General features: G+C 41.8%; 1 protein-coding gene across 1 annotated transcript; it reads right to left on the reverse strand.

Annotated features, from left to right (window-relative positions):
- Positions 1-8,377: 8,377 nt before the first annotated feature.
- GJD2 (gap junction protein delta 2) lies at positions 8,378-12,046 on the reverse strand. Its single transcript, XM_033144424.1, has 2 exons — positions 11,939-12,046; positions 8,378-10,256 (listed from the first exon to the last, which is right to left on the reverse strand). The coding sequence occupies exons 1-2, from the start codon at positions 12,007-12,009 to the stop codon at positions 9,413-9,415; spliced, it is 915 nt and encodes a 304-aa protein (XP_033000315.1). The 5' UTR covers positions 12,010-12,046; the 3' UTR covers positions 8,378-9,412.
- Between the last annotated feature and the right edge of the window lie 293 nt (positions 12,047-12,339).

The raw sequence follows: 12,339 nt of genomic DNA on the forward strand, positions 1-12,339 counted from the left end.
TTAAAAATGGATATACAAGTTTCATACAAAAAAAATAGAAACTGCTTTAAAAATAAGCAAACAAAAAATGCTACATAGATTCGGTCATATTGTGCATAATTATTTCAGCCCTATTTAACACAAAAACTAGTAAACCAGCTGGTTGCACTGGCTTATAATCACTGGAATTAAAACACACACACACACACACACACACACACACACACACACTATACAATGCAGAACCACAGCATGGTCAGAGTGTAACCTACATCATCCCATGTCCACTCTTCAGCCTGACCTAACAGGATTCAACAGCATCTCTTGAACTTCATTTATCCTAAATAACCAATAAACACTCAGCAACGTCATTTGTAAGCAAAATTATCTAAGCATTGACAGGTCTGATAGATGCAGATACCTGTATAGAGAGATATTAGATTAAAACTGTGGATTGCTTTGAAATCATTGTAAACACATTTATATGCTAATCCTCTTCTGCTCATCAGATTTCATTTCCTATCAGTTTCTGCTTCCTTCTGAAACAGAATTTCACTTAAAGATAAGTAAGATATGACCCGCTTTCCTTAAAACCTAAGAGATAAAATTGTTAAGGAACGTCTAATTAGTTGCAAGGGAGGGGAATCAGACAGACTGAAACTGGTTTCATTGAAGTTCCATCCTTCATGTATGAAAATATGTGCTTACTCTGGTTTCCAGGAATTTGTTTCTCTTGCAAATGCAATGCTCTCTTTCCCTATCCTTTCAAAGCCAATGTGACATGGAGCTCTTGCATCAATGGGTTTCCATGTGAGTAGGGCAGAAATCTCACTGCCTTTTGTATGTACAGAAACTTGCCTTTCATCTGTTTGCTACCAATAAAAAGTAGCATAAAGAAACTATTCAGGGAAATTCCTATGCAGATATGCCATCATAAACAACAAAGACAGACACCTCAGCACAAACAGATATACTTTGGTGTCTCTGAAATCACCAAAACACATTAAATGTTTTCATCATGTACCAGGAGTGTCAGCTTGGCCCTGTGACTGTGGGTGCCATGCAGTGTGCAAGGCTCTGGCACCAAAATTTGAGGGTGCCTAGCCGCTTCATGGGGAATTTTGTGAGTGCTCAGGCACCCAGGGAGTTGCAACCTATGTCATGTATCCAAGATGATGCCAAGCATCACTGTCAAATTTGCAAATATGTTTTGTATTTCTGGAAAAGAGGGAATATATCTCCAGCACGTGTGTTACCAACACCATAACTTTCAGTTGCCATTCCTTTCTGATTTATGACAAAATAGCTTTTCTTCTATCTGGGTGCTCTGTGAGTTAGTTACAGAACCAGAATGCAGTCAGAAAAGACCACAAAGCCCTGTAGTCTAAGCCTCTGCACAAACATAGGAGACCCCATCTACCAACTCTCCACAGATTGAGCATAAGTGGTCTAAAACATAGGTCCCAACTACACAAAATGGTAGCTCATGACAGTAATATGTAAATCTGTGTTTATTTTATTTAGTTTTGCATGTGGGTTGTTTTGTTTTGTTTTTTCATTGATGAATTCATTGTTTACCTTCTGTTGTGCTCCTTTGGAAAAAAAGTGATTCGTTAATAACAATGGTGATGATGTTTGGAATCTTATGAGTGGAACACTCCACACAAATTTCTTCTTTAAAATGCAGTCGGGTATTTGAAGTATGTGACAGGGAGAAAGGGGCCTTATGCTTCCCCCTATGCCCAATATAGATCACCCCACCCCCCACAAGCTTCTATTAGCAGCAGAAGGGGAAACACACAGACATACAATTGTGCCTTTAGGTTTTCTCTTCTGTGGCTTATCGCAGCTTCAAAGGAGATTTAAATCAGGCAACTGGTGCAGGGACAAAGGGCTTAACCCTGCAGTGTGGCTACAATTCCAATCTGTCTCTCTCTCTCTCTCTCTCTCTCTCTCACACACACACACACACACACACACACGGCAGCTGATTTTCAACAAAGGAAATTACCCTTTGGCCTGTGGTGGCAGAAAGAAGATCCATTGCATAAAATGCCTGCAGAGTAAATCAATCCATGGTGACTCAAGCAACCTGCATGCACAGAAGAACTGTACCAGGATGCCCCAAGTGATGGTTAAGATGGATTTAAAGCATTTAATCACATGTACAACTTCACTCAGCATAGGTAACAATGTTTGCTTTAGCAGCCAGTAAGAACAGGATAACAGTAGAAACCAATTTGCAAAATCCCACCCCACTCTTCCAAACTTCCCATTCAGACTCTGGAGTAGCCTTCTGAGACCTGGTGCCTTCCAGATGTCTTGCACTACAGCTCACATCATCCCAAGACTGATGTAGCCCAAAACTTTTGGAGGGCACCTGGTTGGAGAAGGTAGAGTGACCAAGGAACAGGATCCAGCAGAGCTGTAAATAAGAGTAGGCTTGATACTAAAGTACAAAGGTCAATGGAACTATAAGGAGAACAGGTTGTCCCTAGCCCTTGTAGTGCCCTTCAGTTTTGAACTTCTCTCATATAACTGAATGGCTGCTACTCACTTCAGTGGGGTAGATATCAGAGCTTCGCACTTCATGACAATTTGACTGGATGGGACTATTACAATGTGCTCGACAGACAATGCGGAAACTTCAACAGGCACCAAATGCAGCAGTCAGATTACTTTCCGGATACTATTTAAAACTCACATAGCCTCTGTTTTAAAACAGCTGCATGGTTGCCAGTTCGTTTATGGGCCCAGTTCAAGGGGCTCACGGTAGTGTTTAAAGACCTAATTTACTTAGTTCCCAAATAACTGAAAGACTGTCTCCATCCCTATGGACCTTTTTGGGTGTTAAGATCTACAGAGGTTCTCTTGGTGGCTCCACCACCCTCAAAAGTGTGGGAATGCCAGCCTGGGGGGGGGCTTTCTCTGTGGCGGCCCCTAAATTGTGGAACTCCCACTGCCATGGAGATATGTTTAGTATCTTCCTTGTACAACTTCTGACATATGCTGAAGATACACCTCCCCATCCTGGCCTTTATCAATTAGGATATTTTGTTTTGTGGGACTTACCTGTTTTATCGCATTTAAACTGTTTGGTTCTATTTGAAACAGTTTTTCTTGCTTTATAGCAGTAATGGTTTTATCTTGTTTTCTGCTTGTATATTCTGTTTTCCTATTGCAATCTGCCCTGAGACCGTGTTGTTAATTAATTAATTAAACCTGGAACTTCACTCCTGTCCATGGGTGGACTGCTTTCACATGTACGAATCCTGTAGGGCGGCAATGTGTGTCTGTATGCAGAGGACAAAGAGATGTGCTGCATTCGCGCACCCCTCCAAAAGTCTCCCCACACTACCAGTCATTGTAGATAATAATGTGGGCTAGATAGACCATTGGTCTGATAAGGCAGATCCCTATGTTCCATGACAGATTGGATCTCAACCACTAGAACAGTGTTTCCCAAACTTGGGTCTCTAGCTGTTTTTGGACAACAACTCCCATCATCCCTAGCTAGTAGGAACAGTGATCAGAGATGAAGGGAATTGTAGTACAAAAACAGCTGGAAAGGAGAAACAAATTTGGGAAACACTATTCTAGAATCACATTTGGGGGAACTTGTTTTTTATAAATGGCCTTAAGGGCTCTCTAGACCAGCATTTGGAAACCTGTGATCCTCCAGATGTTGGTCTCCATTTCCCATAAGCCCAAGACAGCATGGTCAATGGTCAGAAATGATGGGAGCTTGTAGCCTTAACAACCTCTGGAGTGCCCCAAGTTGCCCAGCCTCAAATCAGACAATAATGTAATATAATATAGAGCCCTGTCTGGGAAGTATATGGACAACTTTTGCCAAATGACATTCAAAACTGTTTTTCTTATATAAGAGAAAATACAAGAATCCTTGTACAGTTCCTCACTAATGTCTGTTAGGAACACAGATAATTTGATGGAGGTCACAAAAGCAAGGACACTGTAAAGACAAGTCAGCCCATATCCTGTCTGATTTTCTTTCTTCCTCCCCCCCCCCCCTTAATACCAGCAAATCCTTCTTTCCCATTTTGATATTTTGTAACTTTCCTTAATCTTCTTCTCATCATAACCCTTCATCCTAATACATTTTCTGCAATCCTGACCAATTTTCAGAGCATCAAATTCAAAACACAGTACATTATGCATTGGTTGTTCAAGCAGGAGACTGTGATGGTTTGTTGTTGTGCTACTTAATTCTAGTTAAAGGCAAAATTAATAAATCCCTTACAGGTTCCCAAATAAAATTAGCTTTAAAACAAACAACACAAGCATTTATCAGACAATAAATGTTTATCTGAAATTTGAACTCCTCTCTAGTTCAAGAAGCAACCTCTCCACCCCCACCCACCCTACACGTTTCAAGGTTTTCATTCAACAGAAATGCACCATAAGCATAGCATCAAATCTGCTTAGAACAGATTTGTATTAAGTTATATTATGAATCCTCCTCAGAGCAGGGAACATCACACTGAATGTAACGAATGGAGGAAAAAATGAAGAGATCAGTTTCATTGTAGTTTGGTATGGTAAACTTTTGAGTTAACTTTACTTGGAAGCAAGTTGTACTGATTTATATGTGCCTTCCAAAAATTGGCGGTGAAGCAGCTGCAACAGAGCCTACTACCCTAACTCTTTTCCCTTTGTGTTCCTTCCCCCCTCCTTCTTTCCACACAGGCATCCCGCCCTCCCTATCACAGTTTCCAAACTAACCACAGTTGGTGTTATGTGGGTATTTATGGCCACCATGGTTAGCTTAACCCAGAATTTCCAAATCTGCTTCTAATCCCAGCAACTTGCTATTGTTTCTGCCACTGAAATAAGATTCTGTTTTTGTTATATACATATGTATTTATTGGAATTTTTAGCAAAATTTATGGGATTGTGAGTTCCCATGAACAACAATACTGTAGTATTCGATGCACGCAAACACTTTTGCACAATTGGCTCATGTTAATATTCCATTTTATTCCCATCCATTTGCATGTTTCCAATCTAGTAAACAAGATGTGCATCGCCTATATAAAAGCTGCTGTAGTGAAAAATAAAAGTCACTGGCATTGCTTTTTAGTATTTACCCTTTTTGTGCTTTTCACTAAAAGCATTGAAATGTATCGTCTGACAGGTTTCAAGGCATGCCTTCACCATTATTTTCTACATATACTACCGAGAACTTAAAACATGGACCTAACACTATGGAATCTGTACACATTTAATTATGCTGAGCATGATCCAGAACTAGTGAAATCCATTGGTATTTAGCCACTGACATCAGTGAGTTTAAGTAGGTTCTTTCTACACAGCCTATTGTTTATTGTGCATTACAGTTTACTTATTATTTTTACTAATACTATTACTACCACTATTACTGTGGCTAGTGCTGCTTCTGTTAATACTACCACTATCACTGCTGCTGCTGCTACTACTGCTGCTGCTGCTACTGCTACTACTACTACTACCAATAATGTAATTCCCATGTAAAGGAGCTGTTTAAGGTTATCCCAGTGCTGTATAAAAAGAAAATCAGATTTGCCTATGTATAAAAAATATTCTTTAGGAGTTTGTTATACTACCAATGGAGATCTTTAGCTGCCATGTTTGCCTTCTAAAAATAACATTCATGCTCTGCAGTTACATATTATTGGATAGTAGGAGTATGCACTGAAACAGTCACAAGTACTTTCAAATGGAGGGAAGGATCCATAATCAATAAAAACCATTCATTTTAATGAAAAGATAATGAAAAAGGCATGTTTTAAAGCAGCCCATTTCCTTCCTCTACCTCACATCATGAGGTTGTTAACGCAACCTCATGATGACCATAATTTATAAGAGACAGAAAGGGTTAAGCAGCAAATTGGCACTGCAATCCTAAATGCACTTTCTTGAAAGTAGCACAAGCTGATTAGAGCAGATGACCTGATTCACACATGCACCACTTGTTGACTGGCTTGCATGTGTGAATAGTTCATACAACATAACACAGCTGCTGGGACATTTTAATACCACTTCAAAGCACAACACTTTTCAGTGGAGTCAGCTCCCAGTCTTCGGGTGTAAAATGCCCACATGTAGAAAAGACAAGGGACATACACACATGTGTGAACCAGCCTGGCGCTACATCCCAGCAAGTGTATTTAGGATTATTGATTTCAGACTCAATCCACCAAGTGCTGCTCCCACATTAGCCTCACTGAAGTAAGAATGAGTTGCTCACAGACATTGTTCCATGGACTGGGATCCCACTTCAGCACTTTGTTCACAACTTTACTCTGATAGAAGTAGCTGCCCACAGTAAGCAACTATGGCATTGAGTGGCATGCCCCGAATTTCCCAAGTATTTTCACAATTGCAATGACATTTCTGCACTGAAAAGTGGTCAGATTTTACAAGTGTAAAGCACAATACAGTGGTCAATGGGGTATTGTTTCAGAAGTCTACAAAGAAATGTACATTGAAATAAATGCAAACTTACTGCCGAAGCTTGTCTGTTTCAACAGGCAAGCATATGTCCATGTGAAGCAAACAATGAAGACCATTCTAAAATGGAAACAGCCTTGTTTTCATCAATAGCAATAAAATGTGTTCAGTCTTAACAGTTTCCTATCCATTAGTTATTGATTAAAAGGTAAAGGTAAAGGACCCCTGACCATTAAGTCCAGTCACAGACGACTCTGGGGTTGCGGTGCTCATCTCGCTTTACTGGCTGAGCTTCCGGGTCATGTGGTCAGCATGACTACGCTGTTTCTGGCGAACCAGAGCAGCGCACGGAAACGCTGTTTATCTTCCCGCCAGAGCGGTACCTATTTATCTACTTGCACTTTGATGTGCTTTCAAACTGCTAGGTGGGCAGAAGAGTTATGGATTGCTTTGGTTCAAAGCTCAGTATGCACTGAGCTTTTGAGACCAATCTGGTCCACTGGTCATCCCTGTCCTTTGTGCTTCCCAATGCAGCTCAAGTTGCCTTGAACATTTAAGGAAAGACAGTGTATGTATGTATGTATGTATGTATGTATGTATGTATGTATGTATGTATAAGTAAGTAAGTAAATAAATAAATAAATAAATAAATAAATAGCTCTGTGTAGTTAGTTACACATGGCTAGTTGCACCAAAACGCGGGTGGAAATGGCCGCATGTACATTCTATTGAAAGCAGACGACATATCCATATTCAAATCTGATTTTACCTCCAACCCCACTCCAATCCAGAGGAGGAGATTCCTTGATATGAACTGGGCTGGGCCTGATTTTAGGATGACAGACTAATGTGGATATGAAGGAAACCTAGATGTGGATTAAAACAATTTCACTCGCATTTCAAAAGTGTTCTGTTGTGGAAAGCCTGGTGTGTCAGGGATAGTTCGTATGAAAAGTTGGGAATGATGTGCACCTGCTTCACACATTACAGTAGAAGCAACAGGGGAGGGCAAGAAGCAATAGGGGAGGGCACTCCTTCTCCTTTCCCAACTTCCAGGCAATTTGTGAATTGGATCTCAGATCAAGATGATATGCAGAGTTACTGCAATGCACTGTGCATTTGATCACACAGACAACCCAGTGAAAATGGTTGACAATTGAATAAGTGACAGTTTATCCAATTAGACTGTTTATCGGATGGCCTCCGTGACCTATAAAGTCCTGGTGAAAGCAAGGGTGGGGATCCTATTCACATACAGGGGGTTAACATAATGCAATCAATACTTAGAAATATTACGATTTCTGTAATCTAAATTTTCCAGGCTACTTAAAGTTGGTTTCAGTGACATTTTGGCTTCCCAAAACAAATTCTTATGTGTTTATGTACTTGAATGCTTTAACCAATTTGTGTGTGTGTGTGTGTGTGTGTGTGTGTGTGTGTGCAGACAACACTGTCAACGTCCAGGTAGTTGAAATTATATACTTGAAAAGCATACTTCTCTGTCCCTGAAGGGCTCACATTATGAAAAATGATAAGGAAGTTAAGGGGAGAGAGAGAGAGATTATATATAATATTCACACAAACATGCATATACACACAAATAGTAAAACCTGCATTTTCTGGATCATGCTGCATCTCCTACTTATCCAAATTCATTGCCCTACTATAGCACCATGTCATTGTAAAAAACAACAACCCAAAATCATATAAATGTTTCATATCCAAATGTTTTGGATATTATCCAGGCCATGAATATAAAAGAGGCTTTAATATAATAATCCCTATGTTCTAGATAGATATCCATATAAATTTCATCTTCATATAACAATGCAATGCTAGTAATATATATTTATATATAGTATGCATATATAAAAGAAAGTTAACTTTCTATTTTACAAAAAGGCAATTATTTTATTATCAATATAATTATCAGCTGCTTTTTTTTTTTTTTACACCATTGCAGTAACTAAAGGAAAGAGGAAATGGAAAGCTTGATTAAAATTAAAAGTAGATATAAAACCCTGTGGTTTCAAGTTGGGATCCCTTTCCAAGCCTTTGACTAAATACAGTTAAATTCTTTAACTTCAAGTATGGCACTTATATAAATAAGAGCAAAGAGGCGGTGACATATATTCACAGTTAATAGCGATAATTTCTACTCCTTTGGTATATGTGTCCAAAAAAAAAAAAAAAACCTGTCGGTAAATACATAACTTGGCTGATCTTTAGATCAATCATTTGTATGCATATAGCAGGGAGCTGTGGTTTATTTATTTGTTTATGAATTTGGTAGATCACAACTAGCATAATAATGATTAAGGTCTCTGGTGTAAGTAGGCAGGCAAACCAAAAAATAAATAAATGGCAAAAAGTATTTTCAGCACTACCATTTCTTGTGTAGTTGGTTTTTGTACAAAAACAAGGATAGAAAAATGCTAACCATACACAGTAATCAACTGTGTGATGCTGACCATGTAAAGTCAGGCATCCATCAGATGAAGCTCATGGATGTACTAACAGGCTTTACGGTCAGATGCCTGGACAGTGCAAATCTCTCCCTTGGCTTTTATAGACATGCTTGCAACTGGATATTGCTATGACCCCCTCCCCAAACCCTCCCTCAAGAATTGGCTCCCTTGCCGTTTTTAAATATAACATTCTAGACACATTTCCCATCAGATAGGCAAATTTTCTTGTCCTGATGATGGTTGAAAAGATGCTCCAGTCAACAAATAGCAATCGACCATTCGGGAGAGGAAATAACTGAGCTGTAAGGCCAGATTGAAGTTGTTGTATAGCTGTTTCTTTGTCAGTCTTTTATTTAGCACACAGTTTTGTATCTGGTTTAGAAAGTGCAGATCAGGTACCTTAACGGCTTTCTTGGTGGTTTGAGGAAATGATTGCTTCAGCAATGTCCTTTCCCTAACGCTAATGTGCGGTAGGTCAGTGATCCCCAGCAAAGTCCTCTGGTTCTGCCACAGCCTCACACATAAGCAGAGTCACTGGACTGAGTCCTGCCAAAGTTAGGCACACTCATACGTGGCAGGTCTTTGTTTCTGATTTCATAAATGGATTTCCGTTTCGCTTGCACTCCCCTCACTGCCATTTTGATCTTTCTCCAGCCCAAGTGGTTCAGTTCAGCCAAATTGAGCACCACACAAATGCCGCTCACGGCAAACATGAAGACCAAGAAGACTGTCTTCTCAGTGGGCCTGGAGACGTAACACTCCACTTCCTTAATGCAAGGATACCTGTCACATTCGTACATGGATGGGACATTGAATCCATACAGGAAATACTGTCCCACTAAAAATCCAATCTCCAGGGCATTTCTGAAGACCACCTGAATGATATAAAACCTAGAGATGCCTTCTTGCCGCCTCATCTTTGACTTGGTGGTTCTGATAGCTGGGTTGGGAATTTCCTTTACTTCCAAGCAGTCAGGTTCTGCCTCCTTCGTGGAGTTCTCAGTGTTCTGCAGCACCCCATTGACAATGGTATTCTTGATCTTCTTGCTGTCGTCCCGCTTCATGGAGTCCTGATCCCTGTCCAAAGTGAGGAAGACAGTGGAGTACCTCCTTTCCCTCTGCTTGGCAGACTGGTGAACAGAATATGTTATAAAGCAGAGGCTGGGAGTGCACACCATGATGATCTGAAATACCCAGTATCTAATGTGAGAAATGGGAAATGCTTGGTCATAACATGCCTGGTTGCAGCCTGGCTGCAAGGTGTTGCACACAAACATAGTCTGCTCATCGTCGTACACAGTTTCTCCTACAATGGCCACAATAAGAATCCTGAAGATCACCACCACGGTCAGCAGAATCCTATAAAACAAAGGTTAGATGAGTGCACATTTACAGGGCAGAAGAGGAATACTGAAGAAAAAAACACTACTATTTTAAAGAAAGCACATAAATGGAGTATAGCTCTGCTGGTGGCCACTAGCCAATCTAGCTAGAAGCACAACTTCTGTGTTCAGAGACAGTGTGATTATTATATGGTAAAACCATAAAAGTCATGATAGGTGTCATGATCTTGCTCAACTTGCTCCTGTTTGGCCACAGTCAGAGATATCTATTAGATATGCATTAGATGCCCTAGAAGGCATTGCTGATGCCCTAGAAGGGGTTCAGCAATCTGCCTCTGTATACCAAGAACAAACTTAGTTGGTCTCTAAGGTGCTACTGAAAGAAAAAAAAATATTTTTAGGGTATTACTTGTTATCCCCCCCCCTTTTTTGCTATTTTTATTTACATTTTCTCTATGGCTGTGCACTAGCTTTTAGGAGCCATTTTTTATTCTACATTAATTTGGGCACTTTTAAAGTAGTGAACATGATTCACAAATTTATTAAATAACCAAACCGATGCACCACCGGTCAAATCCAGCATGGCATTTCTTATATTCTTTGAACTTGAAGAGGTTAAGAAAACGCAGGCTATTTTCAATCATTATGGGGAGCTGTCCAGTGCTGATCTTGTTCAGCCTTCTCAAACTCCTCAGCTTTTCTTGAGTGGCTTGACCAAACAAAAAACAAAAAAATGATTGCCTAAGCAATGTACTTATCCATATGAATGTTTACAGCAAACAGAAGGAAATTCTTGCTTGGTTTATTTGAGCACAAATCTTACTTTGGCTTATACAGGGCAGAATCTATAACCACAATGTCAGTTTTAAGCAGCCAGTCGTGTGCTTGTTTTTCCCTTGTACCTCAAGTGTCTGAAAACAGATGTCGGTCAAATAAAAGAGAGTGGCACCTCTCCCACTTTCTATGGTATGCAGCATATTGATCAAACCATAAATGAGAGGAGGAAAGCAAATCAAAGGTAAGGGAGCTCACTTGTCCTTACTTTACCCTTGCATTTTGCCAGCTGCAATAACCAGCTAGATAATAATATGACTCTTTGAAAGTGACTCATTCTAAATATTATTATTATTACTATTATGCTACTCAACAGCAAACATCATCCACATCTTCTGTCTCCTTTAAATGTGCATTCAGTCATTCGCTTTTCTTTTTTAATGAAAAAGCCGACGGGGGGTGGGAAGGAAAGGGGGGGGGATGGATTATATAGAAGGTTAAGAGAGTCCCGTGCACTAGCAGTGAACTCTGAAACAAAGCAGAGAAGCGGTTTGGAGGGAGTGGGGGAGAGAGAGTGTGTGTGAGCGCAGTCCTGTGCGGTAGCAAGTTTGCCGAAGAAATAATTGGGAATGTCGAAGGGGGTTGGGAATGGGGGTTGCTGGGAAATCCGGTGCTTCAAGGTGTCCGGCTGGGCTGCGGCTTTCTTCCCCCCAACTCCCCCTTCCTGGAAGCCGGTCCCGCAGGAATCCAGGGGACATCCTTCCAAGGCGATGCCATTTAGGATGGCGGGAAGGGAGCGAGCGAGGCAGGGAGCGCAGGGGAGCGCAGCAGCGTCCCCGTGGAGCTCCCTCCGCCGCAGGAGCCCGGCAGGGTCAAAGAGGGCGACGGGGAGGGAGGCGCGCCGGGAGCCGTCGGGCCGCTTACCTCCCTATCATAGTGGAGTGCTGCTGGACGGCGGCTTCGAGGAGTCTCTCTAGGATGGTCCATTCCCCCATCGCGGTTCATCGGGAGGCGAAGGCTCGGGCAGCGGCGGCGGCGGCGGCGCAGCAGCGGCAGCGGCGGCGGCGCTCCGTCAGCCACGGCGGCGGCGGCGGCGGCGGACACGCGCGTTCCCGGCCCGAGCCGCCCTGCGTGCGCAGGGAGGGACGCTGCCCCACGGCCGGCCGGGCTGCCTGGCAGGCGGGGCGGCAGCCGGGAGCCAGCCTGGGCGGCGATCGCCTGGCGCAGCGCAGCCCAGGCGGAGGTCGCCTTCAGTGTCTCGCCGCCCGCCTCCCGGCCGCCTTTAAGTAGGCTCTGCTTGCGTCACGGCCAGGTTGGAGGGGAGC

The sequence above is a fragment of the Lacerta agilis genome, chromosome 1 (assembly GCF_009819535.1).
Source record: "Lacerta agilis isolate rLacAgi1 chromosome 1, rLacAgi1.pri, whole genome shotgun sequence".
In the NCBI taxonomy this organism is placed as follows: domain Eukaryota; kingdom Metazoa; phylum Chordata; class Lepidosauria; order Squamata; family Lacertidae; genus Lacerta; species Lacerta agilis.